Genomic DNA, 22,083 nt, shown 5'->3' with positions numbered 1-22,083 from the left:
AGGAAAAGGTTCATAGCCTGCGTGGTCTTTTGTACCTCCGAGAAGCGGTCCACGATCCCGTTAACCGCTGGGCCGAAGAGGCCGGTGGGGGAGAGCGGGGCGTTGAGGAAAACAGCCCGCTCGGACTCCCTCATGTCGGCAAGCGTCAACCAGAGGTGCCTCTCTGTGACGGTCAGCGAGGACATGCACCTTCAAAGAGCCTGGGCAGCGGATTTTGTGGCGCGAAGGGAGAGATCCGTCGCACTGTGCAGATCGGCTTGGAGGATCTGCAATACTGCCATGGAGTGCAGGGCTGATGCAGCCTGTCCAGCGCCGGAGAAAGCGCGGCCGACAAGGGCTGATGTAGTCCTGCAGGCTTTGGACGGTAGGGCAGCCTTTGAACAGCATCCAGAGGGCGGGCAAAGGTGCGCTGCAACCGCTTCTTCCACTGGGGGGATGGCATTATACCCCTTCTCGGCGGCGCCGTCAACCTGTGAGAGCGCCGAGGAGACATGAGAGTGGACTCTCACGGAGAATGGTGCATTTCACGATTTTGAAAGCTCAGCGTGGAGCTCCGGCAGGAAGGATGCAGTCCTGGACGCGGGTGTTCTGCGCCGATGATGCAGAAAGCAACCGTCGAGTCTGTTCGGCGCTGGCTCTTTAGGCAGTGACCACTCGAGGCCAAGCTGGTCGACGGCCTTGGTGAGGAAGCGCAGAAGTTCCGCATCCTCGCCGGCTCGAGTACGGCCGGATTCCTGGACTGACGAGGAGGCGGAGTGGTGTGAACCGGACCAATCCTCGCTGTCAGAGGCCAGGATGTAGCAGCTGTCAGCGGCGGCGTCCTCATCCACTTCATCCCCTGAAGCGGCGGCGGCGGCGCAGGCGGGTGCCGGTGGCTGCGCATCCGGGAGGGGGGGCGGAGAAGGAGAGAGAGAAGCTCGAGGGAAGGGTTCCGGCGAGCTTTTAGGCGCCACATCAGTCTCCGGTGGTCTCTGGGAGCGGCCCTTCTTTCTGCGCGGCCCGGCAGAGACAGGTGGAGTGACAGCTTCATCGTTGAAAGCTTCAAGTCAAGCCCGCGGGGTCGACATTGAAAGCTCCTCGCACTCAGGGCAGCCGCCCGAAGAGAGCGCGATGGCAGTGTGCTCGCGGCCCAGACAGAGAGCGCAGATCAGGTGGTGGTCTCCGTTGCTGAGCGGGGCTCGGCACGATCCACAGGAAGAGCGAGGCATTTTTAAAAAAACGCCTCGCGCTCTTTTAGACAGAGATAAAGTGTGTGTCGCGGTGGCGAACACACACAGCAGAAAAGGATATGTCGCCGGATGGCGTAGATTCGCTAGATTCAACGGCGGCGGCTCTCAAGATCCAGCGATGCGAAGAGCTTCACTGAAGACATGAAAATCAGAGTTTCAGCCTGTGAGCCCTTCTTTTATACACGCTAGCCACACCCATTCTGGCGGGCTGAGACTGCGTGACGTCACGCAGGGCTCACCAGGAGGGTGCTGCAGTTGCCGCAGGACAGCCAATGAGCACGCTTATACAGCCTGCCGCACTGCGTTGACAATAAATACAAAATTAAGGATAATTTTTGGCTTCAGATCTCGAGAAAAGAAAACTTTATCCGTAGCGTAAGCAACTTACGCAATACGAGAGAACCTCTCGTAAGAGAACTATTTGTTACAACTTACTTATGTGTTATTTTCGAATGCGCATGCGTCGCGTCTGAACGCGTTGTTGTCTTTGGAGCTCCATCGATTTGATTTATAAATCTTGATTTTATTCTTTAAACTTACAACAAACATTTTCTACTTTACCTCACTGAGAAGCACTACTGCTCAACCCTCATAGTTACAACGCGGACTGTTGAGCAGACGCGTCTCAAGCCTATTAGTGATCCAACGCTGGATACTCCTATAGGTTACTCCCGTGGATCACGGCTGAACGCGTCTTCTCAACACTCACTTACAAACATTTTTCGCCTATCGTGCGTCTACTCTACACCCGTACCACTAAAAAGACGGATTATATCTAAAACTTCAGTCATAAATTAGTATTAATATTGATAGCATCACTGGTAGCTTCGTTGCTAACTTACTGTCCATCTGTTAAAATGGCGAATATATCAGATGAAAGTAGTCTACCTTTTGGTGCAGGTGAGGACACATTTGAGCTGCACGCACTGCAGTCTGAGCTGGAAGCTGTTGAGAAACAGATCCACGACCTTTTATTGAGACAAGCCGAGCTGATAGACCGGCGGTTAGCTCTTGAAACATCACGCGCCGATGCACACAAATCAGAGATTAACGTTACTAACCCGCTGACTCCGACTTCGTCTACTCCGTGCGTTTCTCAACATAGGTCCCGAGCGCCGAGGTCGCGATCAGCCATGGTCTCGTTCACTCCGGCTCCAACACGCCACCACGAAGCCTGGGTGGTTCCGCAGCGGAAGACGCGAGTCAGGTCTAGACCAAGACTCTCTCCGACCCTCCCGGTTTTCGAGTTATCCACACAAAACCGCTTCTCCCCTCTTCGCGAAACAGAACGCGATGCTGTGATCATCGGCGATTCCATCATTCGGCACGTACGCGCAACGTTAGGTAAAAGTAAGGTGCACAGTCACTGCTTTCCTGGTGCTCGTGTTTCTGAAATCGCTACTCACGTTCCCGAGATTCTGAACGGTGACGAGCGCGTCGGAACTGTTGTCCTCCACGCGGGAGTGAACGACATCAGGATGCGCCAGACAGAGATTCTGAAGAAAGACTTCAGGAATCTGATCGATACGGTACGCAGCACATCGCCTGAAACAACGATCATAGTGTCAGGACCGCTTCCCACGTACCGACTAGGACATGAAAAGTTTAGCAGATTATTTGCGCTAAATGAATGGTTAATGTCATGGTGCAATGAGCAGAAACTGCTCTTTGTAAATAATTGGAATCTGTTTTGGGAGCGTCCTAGGCTTTTCCGTGCCGATGGCTTACACCCAAGCAGATTCGGAGCAGATCTTCTGTCGGATAACATCTCCAAAATGTTAAATACCTTTTGACTAGTAACCAAAAGTCCAAATCATAGTCTCTGCTGCACCAATTTAACTGATATAAATACTAGTGTAGAATATTGCATAGAAACCGTGTCTATTCCTCGTTTAGTGAGATCAAATAATATATCTACTGCAGGATCTAGGAAAAATCTAATTGTTATTAAAACAGAAAATGTTGCTATTAGTAAACAAAAACAATTTCTAAAGCTAGGTCTTCTAAACATTAGATCACTCACACCTAAGGCAGTTATTGTAAATGAAATAGTCACAGATAATAGCTTCGATGTACTTTGCCTAACTGAAACCTGGCTTAAACCAAATGATTATTTCGGTCTAAATGAGTCTGCTCCTCCTGGATACTCCTATAAGCATGAGCCCCGTCTAATTGGTCGTGGCGGTGGTGTTGCGACAATTTATAGAGATATTCTCAATGTTACTCAGAAAGCGGGTTATAAGTTTATTTCGTTTGAAGTACTTGTACTAAATGTTACGCTCTTAGATGTTAGAAAAACATCCCTATTATCTCTAGCCTTGGCTACCGTATATAGACCGCCTGGGCCTTACGCTGATTTCCTAAAAGAGTTTGCAGATTTTCTCTCAGACCTATTAGTCAATGTCGATAAAGCATTAATTGTTGGAGATTTTAACATACACGTAGATAATCCAAATGATGCGTTAGGGGCTGCGTTTACAGATTTATTAAATTCATTTGGGGTCAAGCAAAACGTCACCGGACCAACTCATCGTCTTAATCATACACTCGATTTAATTATATCACATGGAACCGATCCAACCGATATAGATATTATACCGCAAAGTGATGAAGTCACTGACCATTACATGGTAACTTGCATATTACGTACTGCTGTAATATGTCATGCAGCGCCGCGTTATCAACCAGGCAGAACAATCCTTCCATCCACCATAGATAATTTCTCAAATTGCTTATCCGATCTGTCTCAGCTGCTGCCTGAACCCAAACAAACAGATGAACTAGAAGAACTAACTAGCACTATGAGCACTATTCTCTCTAGAACATTGGATGTTGTTGCACCTATTAGATTAAAAAAGGTCAGAGAGAAAATTAAAGCACCGTGGTACAACAATACCACGCATGTTCTAAAGAGAGAAACCCGTATTTTAGAGCGTAAATGGAAACAAACTAATTTAGAGGTCTTTAGAATCGCGTGGAAAGACAGTATGTCACGTTATAAAAAGGCCCTAAAAGCAGCCAGGGCTGAGCACCTCCGCAAACTAATAGAAAATAACCAAAATAATCCAAGGTTTTTATTTAACACCGTGGCTAGACTAACAAATAAACAGACATCACCCGAACAAAATATCCCATTACAGTTTAGTAGTAATGATTTTATGAAGTTCTTCACTGAGAAAATAGAAAACATCAGAACCACAATTGTAAACGTTCAATCTTCAGTTGCGCCTTATAATTCAGCCTTAATTATCACCCCGCAAGAACAATTACAGTGCTTTACAACTATAGAACAAATAGAGTTAAATAAACTTATCACTTCCTCTAAAACAACAACATGTTTATTAGATCCGATACCAACTAAACTACTGAAAGAAGTGTTACCTGTAGTGGAAGAGCCTCTCCTTAATATTATTAACTCGTCTTTATCTTTAGGTCATGTTCCAAGAACATTTAAACTGGCAGTTATAAAACCTCTCATTAAGAAACCACAATTAGATCATAATAACCTAGCAAATTATAGACCCATTTCAAATCTTCCATTTATGTCTAAAATATTAGAAAAAGTGGTGTCCGCTCAATTGTGTTCTTTCTTGCAAGAAAATGATATCTATGAGAAGTTTCAGTCTGGTTTCAGGCCGCACCATAGCACTGAAACTGCGCTCGTTAAAATCACAAATGATTTACTTTTAGCTTCTGACCAAGGCTGTATCTCAATACTAGTTTTACTTGATCTTAGTGCTGCGTTCGATACTATAGATCACACAATACTCTTAGATCGACTACAAAATTATACTGGTGTTCAAGGACAAGCATTAAGCTGGTTTAGATCATACTTATCTGACCGCTACCATTTTGTCTATTTAAATGGAGAAAAATCGATCATAACTCCAGTAAACTATGGAGTGCCGCAGGGATCTGTGTTAGGCCCTCTATTATTCTCAGTATATATGATGCCACTTGGAAATATTATAAGGAAACATGGAATTAGTTTCCATTGTTATGCTGATGACACTCAAATATATATTTCATCACGGCCAGATGAAAACGATAAATTATCCAAATTGACAGAGTGTGTTAAAGATATAAAAGATTGGATGACGCGTAATTTTCTTTTATTAAATCCAGACAAAACAGAGGTACTACTTATCGGTTCAAAAAACCGCCCACAAAACCTCTCGCAATACAACTTTAATATAGTAGGATGTCCTGTTACTTTATCCTCTACAGTAAAAGACCTGGGTGTTATACTCGATTGCAACCTGTCTTTCAAAAATCATATTTCATATGTTACAAAAACCGCCTTTTTCCACCTTAGAAACATTGCTAAGCTACGTAATATGCTATCAGTTTCTGATGCAGAAAAGTTAGTTCATGCATTCATGACCTCGAGACTAGATTACTGTAATGCTTTATTAGCCGGTTGTCCTGCATCCTCAATTAACAAGCTACAGTTAGTCCAAAATGCCGCCGCTAGAGTTCTTACTAGATCAAGAAAATATGATCATATAACACCGATTTTATCATCACTGCATTGGTTACCTATAAAGTTCCGTATTAATTACAAGGTATTGCTACTGACTTATAAAGCCCTAAACGGCTTAGCTCCAGTCTATTTAACGGATCTTCTATCGCCCTATAATCCATCGCGCTCTTTAAGATCACTAAATTCAAGGCTTTTGGTCATACCTAGGATATCCAGAACCACCAAAGGAGGGAGAGCATTTTCACATTTAGCTCCAAAACTCTGGAATAGCCTTCCTGATACTGTTCGTTGCTCAGACTCGCTCTCCCAGTTTAAAACTAGATTAAAGTCGCATCTCTTCAGCCAGGCATTCATATAATATTTTTAATCTTACAGTCCAAATTACAATCCGGCCTCTAGTTAATAAACGCCAGAGGAGAACTGGCCCCCGACTGAGCCTGGGTTCTCCCAAGGTTTTTTTTTCTCCATTGGGTCACCTGATGGAGTTTTAGGACACTATTAGGTCACTTGATGGAGTTTTTCGGTTCCTTGCCACTGTTGCCTTTGGCTTGCTCAGTTGGGGATATTCTGGATATCTAATTTGATTTTATCAATAAATTCCACTAGAAACAAACCTTGTTGTATTATTTTAATTTAATACTGTGAAGCTGCTTTGATACAATCTGTATTGTGAAAAGCGCTATACAAATATACTTGACTTGACTTGACTATAGTGTTTTACATTTGTCATATTCGTGTGTAGTTTGGCATGTATATGGTTAATCATTTTACGGTTTGTGTGTAGAGTTACTATACAAAAAATATATATTTTTAGAAGAGTTTATATATATATATATATATATATATATATATATATATACACACACACACACACACATACACACAGTACCGGACAAAAGTTTGGAAGCATTACTATTTTTAATGTTTTTGAAAGAAGTCTCTTACGCTCTTCAAGCCTGCATTTATTTGATCAAAAATACAGAAAAAACTGTAATATTCTGAAATATTATTACAATTTAAAATGATGGAAAATGATAAATAAATAAAATACTTTAAAATATAATTTATTTTTGTGATGCAAAGCGGAATTTTCATCAGCCAATACTCAAGTCTTCAGAGTCACATGATCCTTCAGAAATCATTCTAATATTCTTATGTTGTACATTCTTATGTTCTAGTATTCACAACCACATTACATAAACGACACAGAACAGAACTGAGTAAACTGAGGGCTTAAATACACACAGAGATCACTAAAGTGACATACAACACCTGGGAAACTCAATTAACAACTATGGCAACTGATTAGGCAAGAGAGACTGTCACACAGTATACAATGAGGACTGAACCAAAACTCAAAAGTTAACTATAGACAGTGTATAACCCTGACAGTGACACTTTTTTCAGGATTTATTGATGAATAAAAAGTTTAGGCCATTTAAAGTTTAGGGTAAGAACACAGCATTTATTCAAAATAGAAATCTTTTCTAACAATATGAATCTTCACTATCACTCTTTATCAATTGATACAATTTTAATCAATTGAATAAAAGTATTAATTTACTTAAAAAAAAAAAAAAAAAAAAAAAAGACTGACCCCAAACGTTTGAATGGTAGTGTAAGTGTATATTGTTACAAAAGATTTATATTCTAAATAAATGCTGTTTTTTTTGTTGTTGTTTTTTTACTTTTTACTCATCAATGAATCTTGGAAAAAGTACAACAGGTTATAACAAATATTAAGCAGCAGCACAACTGTTTCCAACATTGATAATAAATCAGCATATCAGAAAATTCAGCTTTGCATCACAGAAATAAATTATATTTTAAAGTATATTGAAATAGAAATCCATTATTTTAAATTGTAATAATGTTTTTCAATATTACTGTTTTTTCTTTATTTTTGATCAAATAAATGTAGGCTTGATGAGCATAAGACATATATATATATATATATGTATACTGTATACAGCAATGATTCATAGAAAGAAATAACTTTACCTTGAGGACTGTAGATTATATAACAGTCTGTATTAGTGTCTCTGGTATGAAATCTGTGACATATATATTTTTTCTAGGATCACACAAATCAGCCCTCATTGCTCAGGTAGTGAGTGAACCTGAATGTGTCATTGTGTGTAATTGTGTGTCAGGTGAGATGCTACATGCAAGAATACATGTATTGTATCATTCTGCAGGCTTATCATCCTTTGACTCATTTAGTTGCCACAGCAACCACATGTTCTTTTCCTGTAGCAATGTGTTGTAAAAATAGAGAAACGGGAAATGTTGGGAAGGTTGCATAAACCTAACTGGGATAGTTTTTCCTCAAACTTGTGGGCTAATTTGGCTTGGAAGCTCAAAAATAGTTGTCCATCAAGATTCATTTACTGCCTCCTAAACTCATTGGCCTTATGAGCTCTTTAGATGGCTTGTATTCAGATTTGAAATATACAGATGTATAAACTGGAATAATGAAATAAATGCTTCTTTATTGAAATACAGTAAAGGCTGTGAACAGCAGTCCTGCTGTGAATTACTGTCATCCTTGTGTAACAAACTCTAAAATCTGCTTTTCATGGTCAGAGTCCTCAGCAATGGTTACTATGACAACTCTGTGTTATATCTCATTCTCTTTGATATGCTGCAATGGATTATAGTCCCTAGGCATTATGTAAGAGGAGATTTAGCGCTAAAGGTGTTTCCTGCTCTGATTTCTCCTCTGACACATCGGTATCTTCTTCTTCTTTTTTTATTTTTAATTTGTCGTTTACTGGAATTAGCTGTTATAATGTGAACAAAAGGTTTGGATGATGCTACATTAGACTGGCTGTTTGTGCTTCTCTTACACACTGAACAAATTGAAACAACTGTCATTGTAGAGTGCATTTTGTTATTGGTCTAATCGAAAATCATCTTTTCCGGTTTTGTTCAGTTTCTCTAAAAGCAAATAACACTCCCCATAGAATTGTTTATATGTATTAGTATTTTTAGTTGGTCCAAAGTATACATTTTCAGTGCATCCTGTCACTGTAAACCCGAATAAGTTGATAAACCCCCAATTACATAAGGTAATCAATTACATACAACATTTTAAGTTAAGAAATTCAAAGTTTAAGTAAGTAGAACTGGCAGATTATGTTGCACTCATACATTTTAATTGCTCTTAACTTAAAATATTTGGAAACTTGGCTAGCTTTAACTTGTTAATTCAATAACTGCTAACTTGCTAATTGGTAACACAATGCTTTGATAGCATTAGCATAGCATATCAATTGCTAAAGAGTACAGTAATATATAACATTTAACAGTAATCTGTTCTCAAACCAAGCTCATGCTTCACTTGTCACCATGATGGTAACTGCCCAAAAACCCTTCTAAATTAGCATAGCAAAACATTAAACACTGCTAAATCTCTAACTTAATATTAATCTTGCACAAAGAAACATGGTGTATCACTTAATTTTAGCATTTACTCTCCCTTTCGAGTGTCATTGCAAAGCATGCTGGGAAATAGAAATCCCAGTCCAGTTTTAGTTGCATTTATTTGTCTAAATTAAAAGAAACAATTTCATAAAACTCAAAACAATGAAACAATTCTGATTACTTAAAACGTCTCAGTTTTGTGAACTCAAAAGAAAAAGAAAGTTCTAAATACTCATAAAAGTCAATTTGATTGAACTAATTTAATTTAAGTGTACCTTACTCAAACCAATTCATTGATTTACAGTGTGATGTCGGTTCCTCACACAAAGCTGTCATATGGCTTTAGAAGACTCCAAAACAAACCACCCACCCCAACATTTCTCTTTGTAAAGACACTGCAACAGACCTGGAGGTGTGGTGTAGTGGTTAAAATTGGACTGTTAGACAGATTGAGCCCCAATCCATGTTTGTAAATTATCACCACCATGCCCTTGAGCAAGACATTTAAACTTGTCATGTGCTGTGGATTAAAGCATCCACACTTGTAACTAAACTACAGATTTGGGCTTTCCTGAGAGTTCAAGGCATCCCTTTTCAGTGTTTTATGCTTGTTGAATTTAATTCAGGCATATCAGGCAATCAGGTTTTCCAAATGTTACATCAGAAAGATGCAAACCCTTTTCTCTCTTGTGATCATCATTCTTTTGAAAGAAGTGAAAGAAGATTCTTTTACTGTCAACATTAGTTTAACTCACAATCAAAACTTAGAAAATATAATTGAATGCAAAGAGAGAGAAGTTTCCTGCTGGATCCCTTTAGTCAGAACAAAGTGAGTCTCTCTGAAAGAAAATTAAATACTATCACTATGTAGCCTGGCTAACGTCAGACCACTTTCTCTTTGAGACGTGGTCTGGGAACCACATGTGCATTTTCTCGTATTTGAGGCGTGGTTTACGAATGCCCAGAGCCGTTTATTGGGCGCTACAAATGTCTATCAAATGCGCCTGTGCGTAGCTCATAGCCAATCGTTTCAATTATACCAGATGACGTATGTAGAGCGACAGATATTCAACAAAGAAGAAGACGATGGGTCAGAGATTTATGTGTACACCAGAGTCCTGCACGGGTCCGATTTTGTAAATCCGCACTCGCACTGCTTAAAACCGCACCCAACCCGTTTTCCGTCAACAGCACTAATTAAAATCTGCACCCAACCCGCTTAAAATAGTACCGACACCCGACCCGCCCCGAAATAAAATCAGTTTAGACTATCACATTATAGACACAAAAATGTTTATTGCCAGGTCATACAGAAGTTATTACACGACAATTAACACAAGGACAACTTCAGCCGAAGCTGTCAAAAGGCCGGTACATGAAGAACATGGAACGTTACCACAAAACTGAGTAGCCTTATCACATTTTACCAATCGAACAGACGCGGCTACAACACTATATGCCACGCAATTTCGTCTAGCCTACATCTGACCATTTTGGGTTCAAACACCCCCTGCACACCACACATACTTAACAGTGTTAAATATGAAAAATACCGTTCGATAGAACTGCTTTCTTACCACAGTTTCTGCGTGCTTCCTCGGGGATGAAGTTCCACATTTGCGGCTATCCAACACGAAAATGTTTGCAGCAAAGCCTTTCACAATATTTTCTTCAGATAACTCCAAATTTCTCCCACACACTGGACTTTATTTTTGATGACGTATTGTCGACAACTTTACAATCTCCACTAGCTATTCTTTTCTTCAACTCCTCAGCATCTATCTGGACGACTGCAAGCAGATCGCGCGCGCGCGGTTATGAAGAATTAAAAAAAAAAAATGAAAGTAGCCTAGGTAACGTTATAGATCCTGGGAGGGCATGGCGCGTGGGCACAAATAAACTGATGTTGATTTTAAATTATTTTATCAACTTGAAATACAGGCATATTTTTGTAGATGTGTTCCTAAAAATATGCATATTTTTACGTCTCATGTTAGATCCATAGATATAAACAAACTGCTTCGGTGTGTCGCATAGATGTCGTCATCGTCTTGCTGCTCCCTCCCCGTTCTGTGATTGGTTCCCTAACTGAGGCGAAAATCTGGTCCATGGTAGCCAGACTGCCTAGCAGCGTGAATAAAATCGCGCTGTGCACAAGGCAGCATGGGGAAACCCAGGCTAATCACTATGGATTTTTTTTTTTTTTTGGGTGTGTTTTAATGGGACAGCCTACCATTGTGATTCTTTTGGACATGGTTTCATGGTAGTATAAAGTAAGGAGGTATATAATACGTGGATACATTCCCATTCATTTCAAATCCAGCGGCCTGGATGGTGCATACAGTCATGGAAGTGCATGTTTGGAAATTCTTCTGAAAATCAGCATCCTTAACGCTTTGAACATCATAGAAAGACAGTGGAGAAAGGCATATAGTTCATCATAACATCATAATATACATCATATACATAATTCACCCGCTATATTGCTAAATTTACCAGATTTTTGTTATCAACGTAAAAATATACCGGGATAACCTGTCTTCTCTTGAGACTCCCCTGCTTCTCAGCATAGTTAATGATATGCTAAAGCCCGCCCACACGTTGACATGATTGGTTACAATGTAGTTTGTGACGTAAGAAACACCAGCGGTTTTTGAGCAAACCACGTTTTTGAGACTATCTTTGGTTCACTGCAGTTTTAAGGAGTTTTAAGTTTTATTTATATTAAATAATTTTGCCCTATTACAGTAATAAAAAGAATGGGCAGATAAATTTAGATGCACAAGAAACAGTGGCATTTAATATCAGTGGTTTAAAATAAAATAAAAATGTCTATATATTTAAAGAAACTGCATGACCTCTATATTCAGTATAGATAAGAAGTATTATAAGAAGTATAATGCATTTGATTACTTTTATGATAGTTATTTTTCCAGAATAACTGAGCAAAAATTTTACGTTTTACAAGCAAATGATAGAATTTTTATTTTATCCACAAATGTTTAGCCTTGGGTAAAGTACGGCTCGGCTTGGCACAGTACGGCTTGCTTTGGCTCGGTTTGCTTTTCCACCGCAGTTTAGTACCGCTTCAAAGTGGGTGGGATTATAGACTGATCGTTATAGTGGTGCCACCTACTGCCGTGACATCATCCGCTCCTCGGCTACCAACGAGAGGAACGTCTGCACCTCGTCTACTGACCACGATTCAGCCATTTCTTTTTTCAAGTTGCGTGTGACGGTCGTTTAAAGCAAGTCGTTTAAAAAAGTTGTGTGAACAAATGATACTGCGGTGGCTGTTGCTGCCAGCGGGTTTGGTGTCTTGTTTCCCAAATCCAATGATGCTGGTAGTGACGATTCTCTCTGACCAATCAGTGATCAGCAATGTTTACACTTTAGTTTACATTTTAGTATTGGTACGGCACGCTTGGAACCTCAACCGAGGTGGTACTATTTAAGCGAGCCGTACCGAACTGTATCATGGAGTAGAAAAGTGCCAAAAAGTGAGCCGTGCCAAATCGTACCATGCAGTGGAAAAGCTCCAAAAAGTAAGCCTTACCGAACCGTACCATGCAGTGGAAAAGCTCAAAAAAGTGAGCTGTACCGAACCGTGGAAAAGCGTCAATATGGTATGAGAGTGTGTTGGCCAGGACAGATATTTGAGTGTTTGATCGAATTCAACAATCTAGTAAAATTGCTAATATTGAATGTCCTTCTCTTTATTCCAGACCAGCAGTGTTCCTCCTGGTCGCCATCCCGAAATTTCAATGTGGATAGTAGCCTCACTCCACCCAGGAACATGAAGGGCTTATCAGGTGGTCGCGCGCCGCACCATATTCCCACACTGCCCCCGTGTGGACTGGCGGAGTGCGAGCATCTCCATGACCTGCACGGCATGCATGTGTCCGATCTGCGCCACCACTACCTGCTCAGCCCCACGGAGACCTGCGTCATGGACTTCCATCACCGTCTTTCCCCCCGCAGCTCCATTCACTCCGATTGCATGATCATGTCACCCATGGTGCTACCTTCCACTGCCCCTGCCGACCACCTTTCCAGCAGCACCTTTCCCAGAATGCACTACAGTTCACAGTACTACGACCCAGCTGCCCGGGAAGACTGTGCAGCCATCACCACCTCAGCCACATCTGCTGCCACCGCTGCTGCAACATCTGCCTCTTACCACGGCAGCAGCAAGAGCAACCGCATCCCCGCAAACCTGCTGGACCAGTTCGAAAAGCAGATTCCGCTTCATCGCGACGGCTTCCATACGCTGCAGTACCAACGCACATCTGCCGGCACTGGAGGGGAACAGCGCAGCGAGAGCCCCGGTCGTATCCGACACCTGGTGCACTCCGTCCAGAAGCTCTTCACCAAGTCCCACTCACTGGAGGGATCGTCCAAGATGAATGGCACTAAAGGTGACAGTGGAGGTGGGGGAAGCCATCACCATCACCACGGCAATCATCACTCATCCAAGCACGGCAGCAAACGCAGTAAAAGCAAGGAGCGCAGGCACCGGTCAGGGACGGGGGGCTGGTGGAGCTCGGATGACAACCTAGACAGCGACAGCACCTACCGCACGGCCAGCGCTTTGAGCCGCCACCATCACGAACACGTCGGTCACAGTTTCCCAGAATCCATGCACAGTCACTTTGGAGACCACTCGCTCAAAACCTCCAAAAGCAACAACGACGTCAAGTGTTCGGCCTGCGAATCCATGGCACCTGAGGGAAAGTTCATGAAGAGGAGTTCCTGGTCAACACTTACTGTCAGTCAGGCCAAAGAGGCCTATCGAAAGTCCTCCCTTAACCTGGAGAAGCCCATGATGCATCAGGACTTTAAACCATCATTCCGGTCTTCACACTACCTACAGGTGAGTCATGGCTTTCATCCTTGAGAAGATGTCATGATGGTGCCACAACTGCTGTTCAGAAATTAACCAGTCATGATTTTGTGATATAATCACATTTATAATTAGTGCATCATGGTGTGACGTGACACATTATCATCACTACATTGGTTACCTATAAAGTTCCGTATTAATTACAAGGTATTGCTACTGACTTATAAAGCCCTAAACGGCTTAGCTCCAGTCTATTTAACGGATCTTCTATCGCCCTATAATCCATCGCGCTCTTTAAGATCACTAAATTCAAGGCTTTTGGTCATACCTAGGATTTCGAGGTCCACCAAAGGAGTGAGAGCATTTTCACATTTGGCTCCAAAACTCTGGAATAGTCTTCCTGATACTGTTCGTTGCTCAGACTCGCTCTCCCAGTTTAAAACTAGACGCATCTCTTCAGCCAGGCATTCACAGAGGTGGAAAGAGTACTGAAAATTTGTACTCAAGTACAAGTACCGTTACATTGCTGAAACAATACTCAATTACAAGTAAAAGTACTGGTGTCAAAAAAGTAATTAAGTAAAAGTACAAATTACTCTTCTCAAAAACTACTCAGAGTACTAGTTACTAATTACTTTTTAGCTGGCGATAGTTAATGCATTACCAATAAAAATATTAAACAAAATCATAGATTTATGTAGAAAATAGCTACTTTTAACACGTTTTTACCTTATTGTCAAAGGACATTAATTAGTGGATACTGGAATTTCTAACTTCAATATGACACCTTGAAATATGTCAATATTCAGTAGGCCTAGCCTATAATTTTTAATACCATCGGGAAAACTACTACATACTAAATATTTTAATATCTACATTTTTGTCCCTCCATTTTGTCAAGGCAATCATTATTTTCAAGCATTGAAAAGCACAACACTCATTGTAACAGTAATCTATTTGAATGGAAAAGTTTAATTCAAGTCTTCTGAAGAGACACGTCCACTTTATAAGGTGAGATTTTAATTTAGGCTTTTGTTTACATATTTAAACATTGATCAATAACCATTACAATAATCTAATATTTACTCACTCAGTGTATTTGTCTTTACAATAGGGTAACGTGAACTGTTGCAATAGCTCACACACAGCACAAGGAAGCTTGAATTTAATTCAAACTGAATTTAATTTGCAAAAAGACTAGATTTTCCATAACTTTTGACAGCGTTTAATTCAAGAGTATGGAGAGATTGGAGCTGGACGTCAATTGAGTCTGCAGTGAGAACCACTTGGAGAGATTCGCGATTACACATGATATGACACACAGTCCGAGAGCGCACACTCAATATCCGAGTCCAGTTCGTTCGTAGCCTACATTTGAGAGCTCGCGTCCAGTTTTCTGCGATTACATGAATGTGCCCTCGCGTTATAATATTGTTCGTGACATTTGCCATTAAAATATGCCATAGAAACTTGCAGGTATTAATACAATTATGCGTAATAATAGGCCTACCTGCCATCCCGAGGCGGGAGGCGGGTGTGTCAAACTCGCTGTCGTTGAGATGAGAGAATGAGAACGCGCAGCTGGTAAAATATAGATATTTTGACAATACTACTATGTAGTTTGTTGTTCCAAACTTTCAGTCCAGCCATTAATCACTCTGAGCTCCTCGCCTCCTTCATGATCAGCTCTTCAAAACCTGCTGCGACTGCGGCGGCTTTCATTCAGTCCAAATATCAGGGGTTTAATTGGTCCGTTTACGATCGAATATTTTTATTGGCTACCGAAGTGCCATTCAAAGATTTGAATATCAATTCAAATTGTACTCAGTAACGAAATGTGATTTTACAAGTAGCGAAGTAGATTACTTAGCTTAAAATATACTTGAGTACAAGTAAAATTACAGATTTAAAAATATACTCAAAAAAGTACAAGTACCCAAAAAAACTACTTAATTACAGTAACGTGAGTAGTTGTAATTCGTTACTTCCACCTCTGGGCATTCATATAATACTTTTAATCTTACAGTTAAATCTGACCTCTAGTTCATAAACGCCAGAGGAGAACTGGCCCCCGACTGAGCCTGGGTTCTCCCAAGGTTTTTTTTTTTTCTCCATTAGGTCACCTGATGGAGTTTTTCGGTTCCTTGCCACTGTTGCCTTTGGCTTGCTCAGTTGGGGATATTTGGGGATATTTAATTTAATTAATCAATCAACAATACTATTGATCAGCATTACCAAACGTGGACGTTTTCCACTAGAAACAAACATTGATGTATTATTTTAATTTAATACTGTGAAGCGGCTTTGATACAATCTGTATTGTGAAAAGCGCTATATAAATAAACTTGACTTGACTTGACTTGACATTACCAGGGATAAGTCATTTGGCTGTCTACACTGAAAACGGAAATGCTGTGCCAACACAACACAACACAACACAACACAACACAACACAACACAACACAACACAACACAAAGCCAATCAAAATGTATCGGATGTTTAAATTACTGTTTTGTGGAAAAGGATTTTGGACCAATGAGATTTGACTCTGGGCTGGCTACCCATAAGCCCAAAACATACTCTATGCCAGTATTTGAATGCAGGCACTTATCGCTACTCAAACACCATTAAGTGCAGTGGGTCTCAACTCTGGCCCTTGATGTCCACTTTCCTGCCTTGACCTTGACTTTGATAAACTCACCTGCCTAATATAACTTTCAACTAATCCCGAAGACCTTGAAAAGCTTGTTCGGGTATGTTTGAAAGTGGACTTTGCAGGAAAGTAGACCTCAATGTCCAGAGTTGGGAACCCCTGATTTCATGCAGTTTCGTTGCACTTCAGAATTGACGCAATCGGTGCTACAGTGTAAGTGGATATTAGCGTAAATTACTTATTTTACAGTATTTTTGTGCATTTTTCATAACTGTAGGGAACAACTGTCTGTTTAGTCCACTTTCTTTTATCCAAACAGATGTTTGTGGGCCAAGATGCAATTGAATCTAGTAATTGATTATCTAGTGTTATCTACTGTTATTGTTTAAGGCCCGTGGGAAACATTGATGCCTAAGAATAGGAGATCAATACAAACATGATCCGTGATGTAGTGAAAGACTGCAGTTAAATCATGTGATAGTGAGAACATGTTTGATCAAATAAAAGCAATGATTTGAAACAGTTTTATTTTGTTTCGTAAGGACAGAAAATCTCGAGCAAATCTATGTATTTTCTTACTCACTGTAGGCCTAATGTTTGTCAGGAACTAGCAAGACAAATTCATCAAAAGACTACTTAAAGGGATGGTTCAGAGTAAAATCAACCTAGGGCACCATGCACCATGACCTCGAGCCAAACACCCCCCAGAAGCCTTTTTTCCCTTGGTCGAACATTATTAAAGTTAGAGCTTATTTAGAGAGTTCAGCCGAATGGCTTAGTGCAGGCGCTAATGGATCCAAGGATGTATCTTGTTAATTACCCCACTAATAATGCCCAGAATGATACCAAACTTATACAGTAGTACAAATAGGTTCTGTACTCATAAAACGAGGCATTGGAAAGTTTGTATGTACATCAGGAGTTTATTTAAATATCACTTGCCTGATGGCTTATGCTACTGCTAATGTAATCCCCAATGTAACTTCTCTCTCTTTTACGGCCGTGACGAGAGCGTTGCTCTCCTCGGCTGTGAACCGCTCCTGCCGCACGCCTGGCAAATCCCCCGTTACAATAGCACTCCGCCATGGAAAAGGCGCGTCTGCTCTTAAAGGGAATGTGAGATGTCGCTCTGATTGGTTTATTTCACGTTACGCCCAAACCACACCTATGAATTAAGCTACTTCAGACCAACCCATTTTAGATTTGCGTCGGGCGCAAGAGTCATTTATCCCACCGGTATAATAGCAACAGCGCCCAAGACCCGCCCACAAAGTTACTTGTGTTTCGCGCTTGATACTTGCGTTTCAGATCGTTAAAATAGGGCCCTACATCCTTATGCATCGATTTGGCTCGAGGTCATGGTGCAAAGGACCCTAGGTTGATTTTACTCTGAACCATCCCTTTAATAATGTGCAGTATACACTGTATGCTACCTACTGTTATTTAAAAATAGTAATTGTACAGTAAGTATTATAGGAATTGTTCACCCAGAAAATAAAATTTGCTGTTAATATCCTCAGGCCATCCAAGATGTAGTGGCTTTTATTCTTCAGTAGAACAGTACAGAAGATTTTGAGCTGAAACCGTGGTCCTTGCTGATTCATATAATGCAAGTCAATGGCAAAACAAAATTAATACCCGTGGCTCCTGACGATACATTGAGGTCTTATGAAGTAAAACGATAGTTCTGTGCAAGAAACTGAGCATAACTGACAACATTATTACCTGTCATCCACAGCCTTGGCAAACGGTCCTGAACGAGTTCACGACAGTCTAGAGCGCGAGCTTCCTGTTGCATTAAGACGTATGCGTGGGAGCTCAAACATTGGGAATCTGTGAAAAGTCAATCTTCCCGATTGAGAACACGCAAGCAAACGTAATCTTATTTTTTTTTATAGGTTGCTTCCTGGATAAGCACAAGTAAGTACCATTTTGATAAACAATACAACACACGTGTCCTCCCTCTCTTGTTCCCCTAGCATACTTCAAAATGTGACAGAAAGCTCATACCCCAGAGTGTCGTGAACGCGTTCCGGACCGTTTGCCGAGGCTGTGGATTACAGCTAATAATGTTGTAAATAATGTTCAGTTTCTTGCGCAGAACGATAATTTCTCTTCATAAGACCTCAATGTATCGTCAGGAGCCACAAGTAGTTTTTAAATCTTAAAGTAACCACTGACTTGCGTTATATGAATCACCAAGGGCCACGTTTTTTCAGCTAAAAACCTTCTGTACTGTTCTACAAAAAAAAAAAAAAAAAAACTCAACTTGTCTGATTGTAATGTCTTTTTTTTTCTCAGCACACACACACACACACTAAATTGTTAATGTCAATTTTCAACTGCGTTTCTCAGAAATTTCTTACTGCACCTTTAATGGTCAACCGATATATTGGCAAGGCTGATGTATCAGCAGATATTTGCCATTTTTTAAATGAATGACATTGGGAAATACGTTTTTCTTTTTGGCCGTTAAAGCGAGGCTCAGTAGTTTCGGGATTTCTTCGCTGTATTCTCGCTTTTTGCTCGCAGGTTTCTCTCTAGAGCTCCCCCACAGCTTCGGAATAGATATTTGACAACACTGTTGTAAAAACTCGTTGGCGATTCTCAGACACCAGAGGCTAGTAGATCAACGACATCAAAGCAGATGGGACATTCTTTAAAACGTCTTCTTCATTCGGGTTCGAACAGCGTGAGGGAGCGCAATAATGACAGCATTTTAACAGATTTCTTTTGGCCGTAAAGCAATTGTTTACATCGCGAGACCTGATATCACGCGAGACTTCCTGACGCGGCGGCCCGCCGGCTCAAAGTTGCAAGTGCAGGTTTTCCGCTCACGGGCACCAGGCGGGTGCGAAACGACCACCATTCAACCCGAAATAAGTAATATAACCATTCCAATGACTCCGAAGCTGTTCAGTTAAGGTAAAAAAGTTACTTAGTTCACCTTTAAGTGTTGGAAGCGGTACATTTATTTTGACAGTGGAGAGAACGCCAGCATTTTGAGAAAAACACTACAAGGATACACAAAGAAGTTGCTATCTAAAGTATCATTCTTTTTTTTTTACTTTTTTTCTCAAGGTAATTTTTTCTTATTGATTCATTTTCAAATAATTTATTTCTGATGTAGTAAATGTAAAATAAATGTAAATTTAAATGAAATAGGTTGCTATTACATGCATCAGCTTTTAATCGTCCACCCTGCTCTAAGATATTGACATCGCCCATTAAAAATCCATGTCATTCCATCGCTAATTTCATTCTGATGATTTTAACAGATCTTAATGAAATCAACTTTCACACTGGAATGTAAGATCAATTCAAACACATTGCATTGTGGGATATAGTATTTCACACATTGTGCTTTGTGGCATACTGCTTCTGATTCTCAATCTGAATTATGGCATGGGGCAAACATAGGTCATGCTGACTGCTACATAGTGTTATTCAGCTAATCAGTTCCTGACATCAAAATGACATCTTCCTCCTTGAAGCTTAATTATGGCATAAGTACCAGTAGACTCCTTGTACTGAGGAGCTGAGGACTACTTTGTACAAATCGTCAGCACATACTGTTCTACAGCATTGTCATGTTTGCATAAAAAAAAAAAAAAAGGCCTTTTTTTGTCGACCTCATTAGAAACTGTCAGTGCTCAAGAGAGATGACAGCCTGGGTGAGTTTTAAGTGACATTTAACTAGATACACTCACTAATTAACCATTCAGAAATAGCCATGAACTTCAGATTTGATCTCATTGTAATTCAGCTGTGTTCCTGTGTGTTTAACCAGCCAGATGTGTATATGGGTTGTAGTGGTTTAACGTGCAAAACGGTAGTTTAGGCTTTGTGGGAATTTGAATTAAGCTGATGAAAAAGACATGTCCAGGCAAGTCTTTCTCTTTTTTTTTTTTCTTATACAATTCCCCTTTCCCATTGTCAACAAATTAGGCAATTGTTGGTAGATAGTAAATATATACTGCTATGAATGTTGATACTATACTCAAAAAAAAAAAAAAAGTAGGCCCAAATTTTTAATTTATGTATTTGAACTGCAGATAAAATTACCGTCCTTTTGGAATACACAATATTCTATACACTAATAAACGTAATGCGTATTTGTCAGTCATACATAAATGAAACTTTTTGTATGCAAGAAAAATCAGGATATAATTATGGGCTGGAAATATGACAACATTTTCAACTAAAAGCGTTAAACTTTTTATGCATTTTGGCCGTTCATTTACATGACAATGCCGTTTTGGGTGCCTGAAAATGCAAAAAACGGTATCCTTGTAAAAAAAACAAAAATGCGAATCTCTGAAACCGATGACATCATTCACATGCGTATTACGTGTTCAGTCTATAGTGGCTACATACCTGTATAATGGCCTGGCAGCAAAATACATATTTAGTATTTTTTGTATCTAATGGCCTGCCGTTTTTAGTCGTTTTCATGGATCCGTGTGAATGGGGATCATTTTGACAATGTACACGGAAAACTCAAAGGAAAAACTTCAATCAGTTTTAAGCATATCGTTGTCGTTGTGTAAACGTACCCTTAATTATGAGCTATTTGCATCTATTTGATTTTTCTAAATGCATTTATTCGAATTGTGTAGAATCAGCATAAATCTGTTCACTGTGAAAACAATTAAATTACTACAGATAAAAAGTTTGAACATTGTTAAAATATGGCTAGCTGTGGAACCAGCAATATTCAGTTAGTTCAAATGTATGAGATTAATACAAATTGGATTTATTGATGGTAAATATAAACCTTGTTATTGTATATTTAAATCACATTAGTTTATTTGTACTATGACAGGAATCGTACCGGTCGGTTTATGTATGACTGACTCAAATATGAATTACGTTAAGTCTACTAGTGGCCGTTTACACAACACCGTTTTCAACTAAAAACTGAAAACTTTTTATGCGCTTTGGCCGTTCATTTACACGACAGCTGCGTTTTGGGGGCCTGAAAACGCAAACTTTTGAAAACGGTACCGTTATCGTCTCTGTGTAAACTACAAAAACATGAATTTGTGAAAACGGTGATCCGCATGCATATTACGTATTCAGTCTATTGGCGCAAAGTGACATTGCTAAATACTGGCCTAGAATGAATAATACAGCGTTTTAGCCGTTTTTGCGGATTGATGTGAACGGGGATCATTTTGACAAAGTTGCCGTCTGTGCGCGTAAAACACAAAGGAAATGTTTTTAGTACATCGTTGTCGTGTAAACGTACCCTTAGTTTATGTCAAAACTGTGCAATCTAAATGGATGATTTTTATATTCAGTTAAAAAACAAATCTCACTCAGGACTTTTTTTGTAATTTGGTCTTGGAAGCATTAAGCCTACTGTTTGATTGAATTGATTTGAATATTTTGGTGTCTTGGCAAATCTGAGCACAGCTTGGGACATTATTGAGATCTGTTCTGAAA

At 40.2% G+C, this 22,083-nt stretch overlaps 1 protein-coding gene across 1 annotated transcript in view; it reads left to right on the top strand.

Annotated features, from left to right (window-relative positions):
- dlgap2b (discs, large homolog-associated protein 2b) overlaps window positions 1–22,083 on the top strand; it is a 96,882-nt gene that overhangs the window by 39,897 nt on the left and 34,902 nt on the right. The window contains exon 2 of the mRNA XM_084431367.1: window positions 12,864–14,011. Within this exon, the coding sequence (XP_084287493.1) occupies window positions 12,935–14,011 (1,077 nt within the window). The 5' untranslated portion in view covers window positions 12,864–12,934. The remainder of the gene's footprint in view (window positions 1–12,863; window positions 14,012–22,083) is intronic.

The sequence above is a fragment of the Rutilus rutilus genome (assembly GCF_951802725.1).
Source record: "Rutilus rutilus genome assembly, chromosome: 15".
NCBI classification, from domain to species: domain Eukaryota; kingdom Metazoa; phylum Chordata; class Actinopteri; order Cypriniformes; family Leuciscidae; genus Rutilus; species Rutilus rutilus.
Note: the sequence above shows the minus strand (reverse complement) of the source record. Positions and strands in the feature narration are given on the sequence as shown.